Source organism: Stigmatopora nigra, chromosome 23 (assembly GCF_051989575.1).
Source record: "Stigmatopora nigra isolate UIUO_SnigA chromosome 23, RoL_Snig_1.1, whole genome shotgun sequence".
In the NCBI taxonomy this organism is placed as follows: Eukaryota; Metazoa; Chordata; class Actinopteri; order Syngnathiformes; family Syngnathidae; genus Stigmatopora; species Stigmatopora nigra.
In genome coordinates, this window is record NC_135530.1 from 5,795,293 (window position 1) to 5,813,397 (window position 18,105).

The 18,105-nt window shown below is 40.3% G+C and overlaps 2 protein-coding genes and 2 long non-coding RNA genes across 4 annotated transcripts; 2 read left to right on the top strand and 2 right to left on the bottom strand.

Moving 5' to 3' along the window:
- The first annotated feature begins 22 nt into the window (after positions 1-22).
- On the top strand, positions 23-2,858 carry LOC144181088 (uncharacterized). Its single transcript, XR_013324607.1, has 4 exons — positions 23-1,039; positions 1,564-1,627; positions 1,714-1,966; positions 2,786-2,858. It is a non-coding gene; the product is annotated as an uncharacterized LOC144181088 (long non-coding RNA).
- Positions 2,859-2,866: 8 nt separating this feature from the next.
- On the bottom strand, positions 2,867-6,419 carry LOC144181092 (uncharacterized). The gene is made up of 8 exons (XR_013324608.1): positions 5,397-6,419; positions 5,009-5,063; positions 4,758-4,932; positions 4,478-4,559; positions 3,435-3,515; positions 3,260-3,344; positions 3,113-3,198; positions 2,867-3,058 (listed from the first exon to the last, which is right to left on the bottom strand). It is a non-coding gene; the product is annotated as an uncharacterized LOC144181092 (long non-coding RNA).
- On the top strand, positions 5,446-8,402 carry LOC144181090 (mesoderm-specific transcript homolog protein-like). Its single transcript, XM_077709382.1, has 11 exons — positions 5,446-5,804; positions 6,505-6,584; positions 6,653-6,730; positions 6,799-6,935; positions 7,013-7,071; positions 7,550-7,590; positions 7,662-7,732; positions 7,803-7,904; positions 7,972-8,048; positions 8,113-8,176; positions 8,245-8,402. The coding sequence occupies exons 1-11, from the start codon at positions 5,522-5,524 to the stop codon at positions 8,360-8,362; spliced, it is 1,110 nt and encodes a 369-aa protein (XP_077565508.1). The 5' UTR covers positions 5,446-5,521; the 3' UTR covers positions 8,363-8,402.
- Positions 8,403-8,430: 28 nt separating this feature from the next.
- copg2 (COPI coat complex subunit gamma 2) lies at positions 8,431-17,095 on the bottom strand. Its single transcript, XM_077709381.1, has 23 exons — positions 16,933-17,095; positions 16,558-16,610; positions 16,393-16,473; positions 16,244-16,315; positions 16,102-16,181; positions 15,278-15,353; positions 15,090-15,182; positions 14,932-15,018; positions 14,696-14,853; positions 13,779-13,912; positions 13,645-13,712; positions 13,385-13,573; positions 12,543-12,638; positions 12,230-12,473; positions 12,072-12,147; positions 11,899-12,002; positions 11,701-11,826; positions 10,934-11,002; positions 10,667-10,848; positions 10,359-10,586; positions 9,531-9,669; positions 9,361-9,459; positions 8,431-8,690 (listed from the first exon to the last, which is right to left on the bottom strand). Exons 1-23 carry the CDS (start codon positions 16,967-16,969, stop codon positions 8,560-8,562), a joined length of 2,622 nt encoding a protein of 873 aa, XP_077565507.1. The 5' UTR covers positions 16,970-17,095; the 3' UTR covers positions 8,431-8,559.
- Between the last annotated feature and the right edge of the window lie 1,010 nt (positions 17,096-18,105).

Genomic DNA, 18,105 nt, shown 5'->3' on the forward strand with positions numbered 1-18,105 from the left:
GTAAAGGTTAGTAAAAATGACAAGATCTAAACAAGTTCAGCCTACGTTGCACTTTTTAGCTCTAACACTAGATGGAGATAGCCACTTAAATCCAACTTCTCAATACCTGAGAGGTCAAAACCTGACATTTTAATATTAATGATAAAAACAGTCGAATTTATTTTCAGCAGACTAACTGAGGATATAACCATATTTTCTCGCATATAAGCTGCACCCTTAAAATTGCCTTAAAATCATTGAATTTCCCCGAAAAGTGAGTTTTTTCATGAAAATCTGGTTTATTTCTTTCTTAAATTTAATTTGTAGACATTAAAATACATTTTGTTTATCATTTTATCTGTTTCTCTTTTCTCTATTTTGAAATCAATTGTATCGGCCGCTTTGTCTTGCGTTAAGGCGCTTTGTACATGTCAAGTCTAATTTGTGTGCATATAAGCCTTACCCTCGATTCAGTCATCATTTTTTAGCCACAAATACGGCATTTTTGCGAGAAATTATGGTAAAGATTGATTTGTCTAATAAGGATGGCCAAAAAATTAATAGCGATATCTTTAATGTCCACACGGAGGCAATGTTGCACCACATTTAGTCCCTGAAAAGATGTATTATATACATCGATATTTTTTTCTTTCTTCAAAAAACGACAGTATAGTAAGGTTTTTTCTTCAAAAAGCGACATAGTATATTAAGGCTTTTTTCTTTGAAAAAACGACATAGTATATTAAGGCTTTTTTCTTTGAAAAAACGACATAGTATATTGAGGCTTTTTTCTTTGAAAAAACGACATAGTATAGTAAGGCTGTTTTTAAAAAAATGACAGTATGGTAAGGCTTTTTTCCTTTAAAAATGACAGTATAGTAAGGCCTTGTTTCTTTAAAAGAAAACAGTATAGTAAGGCTTGTTTTCTTCAATATGGCATGACAATATATGGGCGTGGTTACATCCATTGCCGACGCATCTGTTTTAATTACCGCACATGCGCAGTATGCAGTCCTTTCCACTAGCCTTTCCTGTGCGGATCGACGAGAACGCCAACGAGGTAAGTGCGTTTTTATCACGCTAAAGGTAGATTTTTTTAGGAATCCATTGAGCCTAAAGTGCGAAAAGATTTGTTCGTGTAATGCTAGTTTGAACACACCGTCGACATTTAAGTTTCGGCTCCATCTCCCCACCTGTGTGCCGTAATGTGACTAGTTAGCTTAGCATTCACGTCACGACGACGCTTACCATTTGACTTGAAAAGTATGTTTTTCGTTATCTTTCCTTTACTTAGTCGCGTTCAAAGACTTTTAACATGCTGATGTGTTGTATGCAATGGTAGTTTTCATTGCGAATGCTCAACACTCCTTTCCAATTTGCAATTCTTATGTTTTCTACCCCCACCCAAAAAAAAACCATTGATACAAACATTGTTAAGCCACTCTTTCAGTTAGCCGTCAACGTCATCGCGTAGCACTCACTAACTTATTTTGATCGTTTATTCAATTGCAAGATTTCCATTTCCTATAATAATGGTTTGGCAACTTCCAGATAGCTTGGTTAAATCAAGTTATCCTTTTTTAGCATTAAGTTGCAGCGCCTCCCATCACCCCCTTGTGGTGAAGAGTGGAAACTGCGCCAGATCAAGGTAAAACTAGAGCACCTAAGCCTATCTATTGAATGTCCTGTCTCTATATATTCTAAGTGTCTTTTTCTTGTTATTGCACGCAACAGGTTGGCGTCCAGACTCTGTGGGGAGGTCTCCTGCAAGTTCCCCACTTGAAGAATTCTGGCTTCTGGAAGGAGAATGTATTTGTTTGTGGAATATGCAACTCAAATAAAATCTTAAAGCATCTTTACAATCTTGTGTGACTGAGACCTATATCCATCCACCATGGTGAGGTTTCATTGGATGTAATTTACTTTTGCCCTCTATATAGGAAAAGTCCACATTTTTCTGGCAAAGTGAGAAGCTAGACCTCCTAAGGTAAGTGTCTTTTTTTTCCAATAAAAGATTGGTAACTTCATTTAATGTCAGTAATTCTAAGTGTTTATCCCTTTGGTAATTTCTCTATTTATCCTCTAATAATATTTCAAATTTGCTAAGTGTCAATCCTTTGTTATCTTTTGTTTTTCTTTCTTATTATCTTCTAAGTTTATATCCTCTAATTCTTCAATCCTTTATTTTTCCTTCTTTAAATCAGTTTTTCCTATCTATTTATCCTATTTTTCTCATCATTGTCCTTCAATTCTGTTTTTTTTCTTCTAAGCATTTTTCCTATCTATTCTCAAATTTTCTCATCCTGTTGATCTTCTGTAGTTTCTCTAATATTTCAGATTTGCTAAGTGTAACCCTCATTTTTTCAACTATTTATCTTCTAGTATATCTTTGAGTATTGTTTTATATATCTTCTAATTCTATTTTTTCCTATCTTTAATTTTTCTGTTTTTTTCTTTTAAGTATTTTGCCTATCTGTTTATCCTCAAATTTCCTCATCCTGTTTGCCTGCTATATATTTATCCTCTAATATTTTTCATCCCGTTTTTCCTTGTTTATCTTCATTTTTCTTCTATGTGCTTATCCTCTTTTCTTCAAAGTATTTATTCCTTAACTTCATTGTTCTTCTATGTGTTTATCCTCTTGTTTTTCTTCTAAGTATTCATTCCTTATCTTCATTTTTCTTCTAAATGTTTATTATTTTTGTTTTTACTCCCAAGTATTTTTTATCCTTAGATTTATAAGTTTATTTTCTAACAATTTTGTTCCTTTAATATGTCTAAGTGTACTTTTCTTTTTTGTCTGCAGGTGGAGATAAGACTGACTACACCAATCAACACTCCTAAGTGCAAGATGTAAACCATTTTCCTGTTAATAAAGAGACAAATATACTTTGCAAGGTCTTTTATTTTGAAAAACTTTGGAGATAGAACAAACACTTCCTCTAGTCACCAGCAGGAAATCTGGAAAATAAAAGCCTCAGCTTTTATTTTGAAAAAGTTTGTAGATTGGTTCCCGTTGGTGCTCCAGCATCGTAAAAAATCGAATCTTCTCCACCCCCTGGTGGAGAAGATTCGAAAACTGAAAAGGGGGGTTAGTACACAGTTAGTTGAAAAAACAATGAGAAGGGCTCACCTTTTATTTTGAAAAACTTAATAGATTAGCTCCCCTTGGTGTTCCAGCATCGTAAAATCAAATCTTCTCCACCTCCTGGTGGAATTCTGAAAAACAAAAAGGGGTCAATACACAAAGTTAAGTAAAAAAACATTCACAAGAACTTACCTTTTATTTTGAAAATATCTCACAATGGGGGGTGTCTGAGCCTATCTCTAAATAGGCAGGAAACCTGGTCCCCTTGGCTGGAATTCTGAAAAAAGGGGGTCAATACACAAAGTTAAATAGGAAACCATTGCAGTGTCTTACCTTTTATTTTGAAAAAACATTTGCAAAGTCTTACCTTTTATTTTGAAAAATGTAGACTGGGTGTCTGGGCCTATCTGTACATAGGTAGGAAACATGGTCCCCCTTGGGTGGAGTTCTGAAAAAAAAGGTCAATACACAAAGTGAGGTGCAAGTAAGATTTTACCCCAGATCTTTTAGTTTGGAGATGGGTTCAGGTTTAACACCCAGCACTTATTTTATTTAAACTGGTCAAAAATAACCAAGCTATTGTTGATTGTTTTATCAAGACCACATTTAAAATTAAAAGGTACATAATCTATAAGTGTACTATTTACACCTACACTGAAAGCATGTGTTGTTGCTATTAAAAATGAAAAAAGAAACTAGACCAATTGCACAAAGCCTTTTTGGGATTTTTTTCTTTAAAGACATTTAATGTCAGTACAATTTTAAGTTTATGCTCTAATGTTTATTTCTTCAATGAAGGGAAAAGGTACATATTTTACAAGTGCACCATTTACTCCTTACACCTGCATTGAAGGCATTTGTGTTGTTGCTATTAAAAAAACTAAGCCAATTGCACAACGCTTTTTGGGGATTTTTTTTCTTTAAAAAACGACAGTATAGTAAGTCTTTTAATGTCAGTACAATTCTAAGTATTTATTTCTCTAACTATTTATCCTTCAATTAATAAATGTAATGCTCTTATTATTCCTTTAATTTTTCTAACTAATCTTCATTTTTTTTCAATTTAGTGAATGGAAAAGGTACATATTCTTTAAGTGTACCATTTACTCCTTACACCTGCACTGAAGGCATTTGTGTTGTTGCTATTGAAATTATAAAAAAAAGCCAATTGCACTTGGGCATTTTTGGGTATTTTTTTTCTTAAAAAACGACAGAATAGTAAAGCTTTTTTTTTAAACGACATGGTATAGTAAGTCTTTTTTTTTTCTAATAAAAAACAAGCCAATTGTGCAAAGCTTTGAATACTGAACGCTGACGTTTAATCGTTATATGGTTAGAGAAAATAGAAAGTATTTAAAAATAATGGATAGCTGAAATTGAAACCATTAAGAAATGACTGACTTTACTGACCAACAGCTCGTTATGGCGTCGACAAGCTGCTCCTTCTGTCCTCATTCTTGATGTTTCCCAGCAGTCGGTGATCGTTGAGGGACTGAAACACAATGGAAGGATTTCTTTTTAGACATCAAGAGCTACAGGTAACGCAATGTAGCAAACACAAATGTTTGCTAGCAAGTTGGCTAACTTGCTAGCAAACATTTGTGTTAGCATCGGCGTGGAGCTACATCACGTCCATGAAGCACACTCCCGTCAAAACGCACTCTGAAAATGAGAAAAGGGGCTACGAAACCTCCAAAAGACAAAGTACCGAACGCGCTGCATTGTCCTGGAAGGGGGTTTATCGGGACTTTCTTCGAGAAATGGTCAATCTTGAGCAGGACAGCAGTCCAAACGCGTACAGCCTCCGGCTGATCAGCCATTTTAGAAAATGGTGTCGGTTATTTAAACTCTAACCTCGGCCACGCCTATTAAACATAGACACAAAAAAATAGATCTGTGACTTCGTCAAGGTTCTATAAAAAGGCCACGCCCACAACTCACCAAGTCATTTCTTTGGAATCCCACAAAGTCCATCACAGTGAAGGACCGGAAGGACCTGCAGCAGAGAAAAGTCCCAAATTTCACATATTACAAATTCCAAGGTTGCAATGTGTTTTCTTATCCATATTTGTTTGTTAAAGGTTTTATAGATATAAAAAAATCCTTATCACGTGATGCACGGTGATCCACGTGGGATTACAAAGATCTGCTATTTTTAACAGACGTTGTCTCTCTAGGCAGTTTTTGGGAATATTGAAACACGATAAAAATCTATATATATCAATCTTTGGCGGGATTTAGTAAAAATAATGGTTTTCTTAAGGCAATTTTGCATCAAATAGGGTTACAATGAAATCAATAAGAGTACTCCATCTTTCGATAAACTTACTCCTAAATGTTGTTCCAGGCTCTTCGCGTTAATGTGGTTTGAGTAAGTATTGTAATCGCTTTTCGCAATGTATTTGTTGTTATTTCCACGAGTTAAAGTCCCGTACAAGGCTCTCGAGTATTTTGATGTCGCTTGGTGGAGCGACATTGGCGTTTATCTTGAACACGCTTGAGCTGGCTAATGCTAAAGTAGCATTAATAGTCCACAATGTCCATTTGATTTCAAGTTTTGCTGCTCCCATTCATGCCGTGACAATGAGAGAATGGTGGCTCCACGTCGGCTTGATGTGCATCCCGTTGCTGGCTGTCTACTTGCATATTCCGCCGCCTCAGCTGTCACCTGCCCTGGTCAAGTGGCATAATGCCGGCCGACGCTTCAGCTTTAGGGGCAAGGACATTTTCTACAGAGGTATGTAAAACCCTCCTATTTAAAATGTAGTCCTCCAAAACAGGCATTGTATTTCATCACCACTGCCTCACCGGGTAAATAGGTGTGATTTAAACATTACTATACTATGTCGTTTTTTTTTAAGAGAAAAATATTACTATACTATGTCGTTTTTTTGGTAGTTTGGAGCATTGTTTAATATTTGCACAATGCAGGGGTAGGGAACCTATGGCTCGGGAGCCGTGTGTGGCTCTTTAGATGGGTGTATATGACTCCAATTTTAAAAATCATAATTTTCATTACTCTTCTGCATGCATACTCCCATTGATACACATTGATTAGCAACAGTGAAATAATGTAAAGAATTCAGACTTTTTTTTACTTTCAAAGTGGTGAAATAAATAAATGCTCACATTTTCATGTATTTTTACTTTTAAATTCTGAGTATGGCTCTCAAGGAGTAATGTTTGAAAATATGAATTGTTTATGGCTGTCTTTGTCAAAAAGGTTCCCGACCCCTGGCACAAGGCATTTGTTGAGGTACTACCAACGCTCACACTGTTGAAAACAAGATGTTATTATTGATAATCTAATTCATTTAATTTTCAAAATAGATTGGATGAACTGCCAAAGTAGGCCAGTGAATTAAAAATGGACTAAAACTGTACCGCATTCAAGTAGTGCATGAAGCATTGATCCTTTTGCGCCGTCTCCCCAACAGACTCTCGCGGCGCCTTGGGAAGCTCTGACGTGGTGGTCCTCCTCCACGGTTTCCCCACGTCCAGCTACGACTGGTACAAGGTTGGAGCCACGTGACAGGTTTTGCTTGAAAAGATTCCATTTTCAAAAAAACACAATTGCCACAACAGATTTGGGAGCCTCTCACTCAGCGATTCAACCGGGTCATAGCACTGGACTTCTTGGGCTTTGGCTTCAGTGACAAACCTGTAAGTGAATCATCATCAATCATTTGGTTAAATGTTACTACAGATTTTTCTTCTACTAATCCACTCAGCGACCGCACAAGTACTCCATCTTCGAGCAGGCCAGTGCAGTGGAGACACTGGTGGCCCACCTGGGTCTGGCCAACCAGCGCATCAACCTGCTGTCACATGACTACGGTGATACAGTGGCCCTGGAGCTTCTATACAGGTCCACTTCACCATGGTTACTTTTGGCGAGGTCTACACACATTGGACACACATTTGAGTGTGTTGTCATTTGAACAGGAGCAACCAGAACCGCACGGGTCACTTGACCATCAACAGTCTGTGCCTTTCCAATGGAGGTGCGTATCTAGCTCTAGAGCAGGGGTGGGCAAACTTTTCGGCCCGGAGGTCACATTGGCTTTAAAAATTTGACAGATGGGCTTGGTCAGCATAAGATATGATACATATAAAAAAGTGCGTCCGTTAACAGTACATATGAAACATTAACAGAAAAAAAGGCCTAAAGTATTAACATACTCATCATTAAAGTAAAAAGTACAAAGTAAAGTAAAAAGGAATGTATTAAGAAATATTAAAATGTAATTTTAAAAAAGATAGAGGGGCTGTAAAACACGAAAAACAAAGAGTGGAGAGAGCTACTGCCACTGGCTTCCGTGTAACGGCGCCATCTTGGGAAAAAATAAATTTGGACAACGTTGGCGAGCCGGATTAAAAAGCCTGACGGGCCATTTGTGGTCCGTGGGCCGTAGTTTGCCTACCCCTGCTCTATAGCGTATTTAATTAACCCCAGTGCTTTATTCTGATTGACTCCAATAGGTCTATTTCCCGAAACTCATCACCCTCGCCTGCTGCAGATGGTAAGTCCCGCCTGGTCCTATTGCAAATGGAATTCGACACAACAGCCAGATCTGTTTGGTCTTTTTAAAAGCTTCTCAAAGACTCGTGGTTTTTGGCTCCCTTCCTCATGCGGCTCACTAACTACTACATCTTCCAAAAGGGGTTAGTGCTCATTTAATTTTTATCCTATGCCAAAGAACCTCACCTTGACTGCTTCTGTATTCACACGCAGGATCGCGGAGGTCTTCGGACCGTACACTCAGCCGACCGATGCGGAGTTCTGGGACATGTGGACTTCTTTACGCTACAACGACGGCAACCTAGTTTTGGACAGGTGTGTTTCCACTTGATGAGAATGTTGGAAATCAGCAGCTCTTCAATTGACATTTTTTCTCTTTCAGTGTTCTACAGTACATCAACCAGAGATTAAAGCACAGAGAAAGATGGGTCGGCGCACTTACCTCCACTTTAGTGCCACGTAGGTGACATCGCGCCATACAATGTAGTTCTCTCTGTGATGCCTTGACGTCCTGGTCTTCCAGTGCACCTGATTTATGGCCCACTGGACCCAGTTAACCCCCACCCACAATTTATCCAGCATTACCGGTAAGTTTTCCGCCATTCCAGGTGTGCCGTTCCGGTCTAGTTAACGTGTTTGTGTGCTTTTCTCGCAGGCGGCTAGTGCGGAGGTCGACCGTCAGCGTGCTAGATGAGCACATCAGTCATTACCCGCAACTTGAAGATCCCACGGGCTTCCTTAACGCTTATTTTAACTTCATTCACTCATTTTGATCTAGAGAATCAATGAGCAAATAAATAGTTTTGTAAGACATTTTTATCTGGACTGATATTTATTTTCGTAATATAATTAAGGTGCTTTGACAATGAAAGACATCAAAAATGAGTGACCATCATGTTCTAGCAGTTGACGCGGATTGGAAATCTATTACCGTAGATGGCAACCAATGAGTTTAGAGAAAATCAACAATTTATCCCACAGATGCCAGGACGATGTCGACGACTGTTTCCTCGTCGCTGCGGACAGTCACCTGCATGGTGACGCCGTCGGCCAGCGCCAGGCGAGCGCGGACTAGCGTGTCATGACCTCCTCGGAAAACACCTAAGTAAAAAAAAATAAAATAAATAAAATTTCAATCTACAGACAATCCTCTACTTACGAACGAGTTCCGTTCCAAGCGCATGTTAATAAGTTGAAATTGTTCAAATTGAATTTGATTCAGTACTATCTTTTGTAATTCTAAATTATGTTTAAGGCCTATATAAGTATATTGAAGGTTTATATAAGTGCATTTGTATGTTTAAGGCTTGTATAAGTAACCAGCATTGGTTTGTTCTGAAAAAAAAACATTTAAAATAAAATGGAGAGAATACATACATTAGATTTACGAGAAACTGGCCGAAAGAAGCTATCTAATGAAGATTGTTTTCTTTTTTTTCATCATAAATGATGCGGTAGCACTGTATGGCATCATTGAATTGATTTGCAACGTTCAATATTTGCGCTGTACTTTGCGTGCTTCCGCACTGCAGAGGAAGGTAGATGCTGGGTGAGCTGAGTTCTCACAGCGCCAGGCGTCAGTATCAGCGACGGAAAGAAGCACTACTCGGAAAAAGGCGAAAAATCGAACTTACCAATATTTTTCGACGTAAACGCAATTTGCAGAAATGTTCTTACGTACCGTTTGTTGGTAAATTGAAAGTTCATATGTAGGGGAGCGTCTGTATAACATAACTAAACCCACACCAAATTGTATTCCAACAAGACACACCTGAGAGGAAGAGGACGTGCGAGTTCTTGTTTTCCGGTACTTTGTCCGAGCGTTCACATGGCTGCATCCCCAAGAAGCTGACAATGTTTTTGACTGCCTCTGTAGCGAGAGAAAAAGAAAAAAAATGTCCATAAGAAAGGTCACAAGGATTAGGTCGTGTTTCCATGTACCGTCTAGAGTTCGAACGGACGCCAGTGCGAACGTCTCCTCTTTCTCAAACTCGTCTCCCACTTCTTCCCACGCTGCTCCAAAGTTGGGCTTTAGAACCTTCTGTACATGGTCTGCAACAGTCACCTCTAGATCCTCCAACTGCAAAAAAATGATGACTACAATGTCATTTTATGCCCAAAACAGTTTTGTGGCAAAAAGTTGATGCCCATAAAACCTGTGACCGGTCGTTTGGTCACCAGTAAAATGATGACTGAGAGTTTATCGTTGAAACCAGCTCTCAAAATTATATTCATTAGAGAGTTTAATATCTAAGAGAGAGAGGATTGATTGATAACTTTATAACTTTATAGTACTGTTTAATATCTAAGTTCTGTTTAATATCTAAGTACTGTTTAATATCTAAGTTCTGTTTAATATCAAAGTACTGTTTAATATCTAAGTACTGTTTAATATCTAAGTATTGTTGAAAGCAGCTCTCAAAATTATATTCATGAGTTTAATATCTAAATATCTACTGTATTCAACAGTACATAGATATTAAACTCTCTCATGAATCAACAGTAGATATTTAGATATTAAACTCTCCCCCATGAATATAATTTTGAGAGCTAGTTTCAACAGTACTTAGATATTAAACAGTACTTAGATATTAAACTCTCTCTCATGAATATGATTGTGAAAGCTGGTTTAAACAGTAAACTCTGTCACCATTTGACCGGCGACCAAACGTCCGAGCACCATAAAACCAAACAATCACCAATTTACCTTACAATAAAAATAATATTCTTAATTCTATCCGCTATTGTCATCGGCGCCTCGTTACTTACCACATACTCGTCGTCGTAACCGTCGTCGTCTGGCTCTCCTGTGTTGGGGTCGCAGTCCCGGACCAGGTATTTCATGGTGCAGCTAAACGTGCACGACACGGCCGATGGGTCGTCTTCGGGCAGGCGCACCAGAGTGTAGCATGAGCCGGGCTGGCTGTACGGCAGGCTGGCGGCGGGAATGTATTGGACCACCTCGTACGATTCTGATGGCTCCATTTGAACGAGAACCTGCCGCGGCGAGCAGAGTGACGGCGTTAGTCCGTGGCGAGGGAGGGCGTCTTATCGCGGAAAATCGACGAGCTCGGAACCTTCTGGAGGAGCTGGTCGTTGAGCGTGTTGGTGCAGTCGAACTGGAACACCATGTGGCCGGAAAATGTGTGTTTGATGCAGCGCACCACGTACTCCGTCTCGGCTTCCGTCAGCTGGACCGGCTCGGCCGATTTGAAGAGGGGTCCCAGACCGCGGAACTCGGGGATGGCCGCCAGTTGTTCTGAGAGGGGAGGACGTCAGGCTCACATTGCGAGAAATAAAAAAAAAAATAGAAAAACCTGTCCTGCGTTGAGACGAGTCATTACCTTGATAGATGTCCTGGCGTGATGGCGCCAACTTTTCCGGGAGCTTGCTGGTCACCGCCGGAACAATTTCTGGAAAGAAGCGACATATTTGAAGACAACAAAAACACAAAAATCCTCATAATTGACCGATTTTTTTTTTTGGGAGGGAGATTCACAATCTGTACTGTAATTCTAATATTTGCCCTAATATTTGCCGGCATCCATGCTCCAGCATTAGTGAAATTCCACCCGCATTAAGTTTATTTTGTTATCATTCATCCAGTATTTTATTATTATTTGACCTCGTGATGAAAACAGCACTTTTGCTGGTTTAAAATGTCATCTCCAGTTTTAAAAATGCTTTAATTTTCCCATTTAAAATGTAACTTACCGTATTTTCACGACTATAAGGCGCACCGCATTATAAGACGCACCCTCAATGAATGACATTTTTCCATATATAAGGCGCACTGTATTATAAAGCGCACTGTATTATAAGGCGCACTGTATTATAAGGCGCACTGTATTATAAGGCGCACTGTATTATAAGGCGCACTCTATTATAAGGCGCACTGTATTATAAGGCGCACTGTATTATAAGGCGCACTGTATTATAAGGCGCACTGTCTATTTTGGAGAAAATTTAAGACTGCGCCTTATAGTCGTGAAAATACGGTAATATGATTTTCTCCTTCAAGCTACCATACGAGTTCCACAATTTGACTGTAGTTGCTCATTTTTTTGGTGCTTCTAGTCATGTGGTTGATTGTTAAGAAAAAGAAACTGACCTGTTTTCTGTTCTGTGATGGGCGTAGTGGCGAGGGGAACCGACTTCATGTCAAATGGTTTCTCCAAGGGATCCAGAGTGTATTGGTGCAGTGACTTCTCAAGACCCGGGACGGATACCGACAAACCTGATGAACGTGGCATCCATTTGAGATCAATGTCGGTGTCACCCAATGACCAAAGAAGCTCTATAATCTCACCATTGAATATGTAGGCGGCATTGAGAGCCTTCTGCTTCTGCTGCAGCACGTTCATGTAAAACGTGGCTCTATCCCGCACCTCGTCGTCACTGTCCATCATGCACCTGAAAAGCCGCCATTTCTTAGCGTTTAGTCTGGAAGCGCATGTGTAAAAAAAAAAAAAAAACGCCTACCTCTGCATGAGGACGAGAACACTTGGCAGCAGGTCATCGTTCTGAGCTCCAAATTTGGCCAAAGCGCTGACGGCCGCTGGGAAAGAACAAAAAATCTCTTTGAATTTAAATTCAAACAAAAATAACTGAAAGAGGCAGCGTTTTAAAGCGTTTCTGACCAGCTCGCACGGCCTCGCTCTCCAGCACCACTCGGTTGAAGATAAAGCGGATGTACTTGGACGGCTGCGGGGTACGCGGCCCCTCTTTGCCCAGCAGGTGCAGAATCTTGGTGGCCAGCACTGTGTGCTCGCAGTCCTCGATGAACTCGCACAGGTGCGCCAGGCCCGTTTCTTTGCTCTCCGGGTTCTCCTCGATGATGCCGATGATGCAGTCCACGATGGCGCGCTTATACTCAAAGCCCCCCTTGGAAACACGCAGAAAAAGGGGCGTGAGGAGGAGCTCGCCGGTGGAGGCGCTTCCTTGGCTACTTACGTCGTCTCTCAGCATGTTGGAAAGGAAGTTCATCATGACGCCGTGCTTCCTGGGATATTTCTGACACAGGGCGCTGATGGCCTGCACCACCACCACCTGGAACAAATGGCAAGCGTCACTCATGGCAGGGATGCCCGGACGTTTGGTGGCCCGGACGTTTGGTGGCCCGGACGTTTGGTGGCCCGGACGTTTGGTGGCCCGGACGTTTGGTGGCCCGGACGTTTGGTGGCCCGGACGTTTGGTGGCCCGGACGTTTGGTGGCCCGGACGTTTGGTGGTCCGGACGTTTGGTGGCCCGGACGTTTGGTGGGCCGGACGTTTGGTCGCCGGACGTTTGGTCGCCGGACGTTTGGTCACCCGTCAAATGGTGGCAGAGTTTATTGTTGAAGCCAGCTCTCAAAATTATATTCATGAGAGAGTTTAATATATAAGTACTGTTTAATATCTAAGTACTGTTTAATATCTAAGTACTGTTTAATATCTAAGTACTGTTTAATATCTAAATATTGTTTAATATCTAAGTACTGTTTAATATCTAAGTACTGTTTAATATCTAAGTACTGTTTAATATCTAAGTACTGTTTAATATCTAAGTACTGTTTAATATCTAAGTACTGTTGAATACCTGAGTACTGTTGAATACCTGAGTACTGTTTAATATCTAAGTAGTGTTTAATATCTAAGTAGTGTTTAATATCTAAGTAGTGTTTAATATCTAAGTAGTGTTTAATATCTAAGTAGTGTTTAATATCCAAGTACTGTTCAACATCTAAGTATATTTGATCGGCGACCAAAAGTCCGGTCACGAGGGCAGGCTAGCTGCGAGCCGCTTTGGCGACGTACCTTAAACTCATCGGAGATTTCGGAGACGAAGGAAGAGATCTGCTTCATCAGGCGGTCCACGCTGCTCTCGCTTCCCGTCTTCAGGAGCGTGGTGATGGCCAGCGTGGCAATGCTTCGGTTAGAATCCGTGATCAGGTTCTCTAGGTCCAGGTTGCAGGCCGTCACGGCAGACGGGTGCTTCATCGCCACCTGCCGGAAGGGGGGGTAACGTTGCGTTGGCGCACACGGCTGACGGAGCGTTGAGGCCGAGGCTCGGCTACCTTGTTGAGGGTCCTGACTGCGGCGTATCTCAGCGCGGCTTTGGGGGAACTGCAGAAGAGCTGCAAGACTTCGCAAAGATAAAACAAATGTGAACAGATATTGACCGTTGGCTATTTTGTGCGTTGGCGCTTACCGGAAACAGCGGGGGCCAACTCCCTGGCCGTGCAGTTGGGCATGTGCACGATGGCGGAGGCGGCCTCGTATACCACCATCTCGTTCTTGTTCCTGAGACAGCTCTCGATGAAGTCGAACAAAGGGCTGTCGTGACTGCGTGCGGAAGAGGAAAAACAAAAGGCAAAATGTTGCACGTTCAGAACCCATGCGGGAAATGTTTCCTCTATTTTTCATTGGTCCGGGCAGAAAGACAACCTCCCTGAGCGCACGGAGTACCAGTGTGAGCGATATCATCATTGCTCGCTATGGGCACACCAGTATCACACCTGCCATAAGCAGGTGCATGTCAACGTTCCCTCTAATTTTTCACGGAAAACATGCTGTAAAACACGAAAAACATAAGAGTGGACAAAACTACTGCCACTGGCTGCTGCGGAAACGGCGCCATCATGGGGAAAGGGTAAAAAAAAAAGTTTGGATTTTATTTACTGCACGCCATATGATTGCTGCTGCGCAGAGAAGACAAGAATAGTTCGCAATTGCACATGTGCGCAGCTTAGAGGGAACATTGCTCCAATATAACTTGTATATATTTATTATTCTTTGGCTAGTGTAACTTATAGTCCAAAAATATGCACGCGTTATTCTTGTCTATGTCGTGGCAGGTGCATGTCAATGTTCCTTCTATTTTTTCATGTAAAACATGCTCTAAAACACAAAAAAACATAAGAGTGGAGAGAGCTACTTTTGATGGCTGCCGCGTAAACGGCGCCATCATGGGGAAAGGGGTAAAAAAAATAAAAATAAAAAGTTTGGATTTTATATACTGCGCGCCATATGATTGCTGCTGCGCAGAGAAGACGAGAGTATTGCGCAATAGCGCACGTGCGCAGCTGTGAGGGTACATTGCATTCGGGTGGTCGGCGACATCCTCACCCTCCTTCCGTCTCATCCAGAAGCTTGCTGGCAATGCGGATCAGCATGCAGTAGGCAAAGGGCGACTTGAGGCCGGACTTTGTGAATTTATTTAACATCTTGGTCACAGCGAGGCGGTCATTCTTCCTCAGGTGATACAAGAGGCCCAGAGCGTGGTACTGGAACGCATTTGCGCTTGCCGTCAAATGACAATCACGTGCGTGCATGACGGCGGCGCGCCATCTTCCTCTACCTACCTGAACCATGACGTTATCGCTGGAAGCCGCCTCTTGCGCTTCATTCACCCAACGTTTCACCACGTCGTAGCTCATCCTCACCATGTGCTGAAACCAAATCGCTATGAAAATCTTGAGCGTCATCAAACCGTGCGTTAGACCTTAGCACGCCTCCTCACCAGCGAGGAGACCAAAGCCGAGCTAGACACACTCGGCACCTTGTCGACAATGGCCTGCTTCATGTACCTCTCGATGGCCTGCAGCATGGTGGTCTGAAAAACAGTTGCCGTTAAAAATCGCCATTTGATTGGATACAAAAAAAAGGCAAAAGTAAAAACATATTTAAATATAATTGAACGCCACTTACGTCGGTGATCCTGCAAAGGGCTCTGATGGCGGGTCCCCTGTATACGTCATCCTTGCCGGTCATGTCTTTGGTGAGACTGCAAAGAAATATTTGGATTATTCATGAACTCATTAACTGCCAATTGGGCGGGTTTGAGAGTTAAAAATCAACATACACAAGCTCCCGTACTTACGAACATTCGAGTTACAAACAATGGTACATACAACCATGTCTGCAAATTGCGTTTATGTCAGAAAATATTCGTAAGTTGGATTTTGTATTTCATTTGAAACCAAAGTGGCAATAATAAAGCTCTATGCGTGTGAGAAAGTGGTGAGCGTTGCACGGGAATACAACTTGAACCGTTCGACCGTCACTACCACTTATAAACAGAAAGATCGAGCAGCAGGACCCAAATTTTTAATGTTGCACAAAGGTTGCAAATTAATTGAATGATGCCATACAGTGCTACCACATTTATGATGAAAAAAAAGAAGAAAACTGTGCAATTGTCATTAGATGGCTTCTTTCGGCCACTTTCTCGTAAATCTCTCTCCATCTCTCTATTGTATGTATACAGTACTGTATGTATTCTCTCCATTTTATTAAATGTTTTTTTTCCCAGTACAAACCAATGCGGGTTACTTATACAAGCCTTAAACATAAAAATGGACTTATATAAACCTTCAATATACTTATATAGGCCTTAAACATACATTATAATACAAAATATAGCACTGAATCAACTCCAACTTATAAACAAGCTCTCGGAACGTAACTTGTTCGTAAGTAGGGGAGCGTTAGTACAACATTCTGGCTTCACGCAAAGTGAAAAAAAAACAAACCTGCTGGTGACAATGATGACGTCCTCAGAGATGTTGGCCATCTCCTTGATTGTCAAGTAGCACATTCTCCGCAGAGTTTGCTAAAAAGGAAAATATGAAAGTCAAGCCTCATGTTTCAACTCAAGTTACTTGATGGTCTTACGTCATTGGATTGGAAGAGCCTGGTCATAGCAAAGAATGCCTCGGTGGCTTCGGTGGTCCCAAAATGTTCGCCCTAGAATGAATAAAAAACCCGGGTGAAAAGGGGCGTGCAAAAATATCCACTTTGATATTGTGTTTTTCTATCCTAACCTGGTTGAGAAGGTAAATGATTTTGGTTAGAATGTGCAGGCATCGTCGTGGGTTGATGGGTGTCTCGTTGAAAATGCGAGCCTGGGAACAGAAATAACAATGACGGATACTCAATAGCAAATTCTTCACTTGACAATCGCTTTATTAACAATATTCTTGACCTACTTCTTGTAAAACAGCGCTTTTCTCCAGATGCTGGAATGGATTTGAGCCACTTCCTGAAAGAAAAAAAGCACACAAGGGTCGCTAACGTCGTCATAAAAACACGAAAATAACAGTTTACCGCATAAGATCCCAACAGTCTCGATTGAGTAACAGATTTCCATGAATTAACAGTCACAAATTCATTAGCAATAAGAGTCGCTTAACAATTAATGACACATTCGACAAGTGGTTTTATTGATCAAAATATGGATCAAATGATCTAGCAAGTGGCGTGATTTCACCCCAGTAGCTAATTTTAAGATAGCATAATTTAGTCAGCAAGGTGAAAGCCCACCGATCTCCGTCGCCATTATGAGAATAACGCTTAAAACTCACCAGACTCTTCGTCTTTCTTGTCAAACTTCTTGATCATTTTGTACAAACTCACTGACGTGCGTAAATCGTACAATTTCGAGGGGTGCTGGTAAACACTTCCACGTAGTCACAATTCAGACGGACTTCCGGTCTCTGACTGTTTTAGGTTGGTGTTTCAATGGTGGCAAACATTTTTTGGTGCGTTACTGCCACCACTGGTGTGGAGTGTGTACAGCCAAAAGCTTCCGCTGTCAGTGAAATCGAGTGGATGCAGTTTCACATAATGCCCACAGGAGGGCAACCGTGAAACATAAAATATATATCGAAAACAAATGTGCACTTACAGATGAAGATTGATCATATTTAATTAGTCAGTTCATAGTTATTAGAGCTAAAAATACAATGTCGTAATCCATTACGGACTTAAGATATCTTTTGACTCTGTAAATATAAACATCAGTGTTCTTTTCTTTCATTTTTTAAACTTATTCTTCTTTCATTCAATGCATTATTTTAGTCCGAGTTAAAAATATATATATATATATATATATATATATATATATATATATATATATATATATATATTGCAAAGTTTAAAAACGTTGGTCCTATTTTCTTTCCATTTATTGGTAATTAATATACGACACTATTACATTTTGTTACAATACGGGAAAATGATCACAAAATGACAAAAACGTTTGTATGGCTTGACAGCAATGCTTCTATAATAAAAGATTATATTATACAATTACAAATAAGTGTATATTGTGTGGTAATGTGTGCATTTATTGTGACCTTTGTTTCATTTTATCTAGAATAAAACTTGCTATTTGACGCTAATGCAAAATGAACAGCAAGGCCACATCCATGTAGGCTAAATACATGATTTATTTTTAAAAACCATACACATTACTCGACACGTTTCAAATATAATTCAATCACGATATCCATTTAAAATGCTCAAGATAAACAGACACAAATTACTTTTATTTCCAAATGTTAAAAGATAAAAAAAAATCCATAAAACAGATGGAGAAGAAGAAAAAAAACAACAACAACATTCGTCCCTGTTTTTTGTTTTTTGTTTTTTTTAAAACAGGAAGAAGCTACAAACAAACTCCCGGTATGGATTCCGCTTTTAAGTGTGTTTTCAAAAGGTCTTCCTTGTTGCCATATTGTCATTTTGTGTAAAAG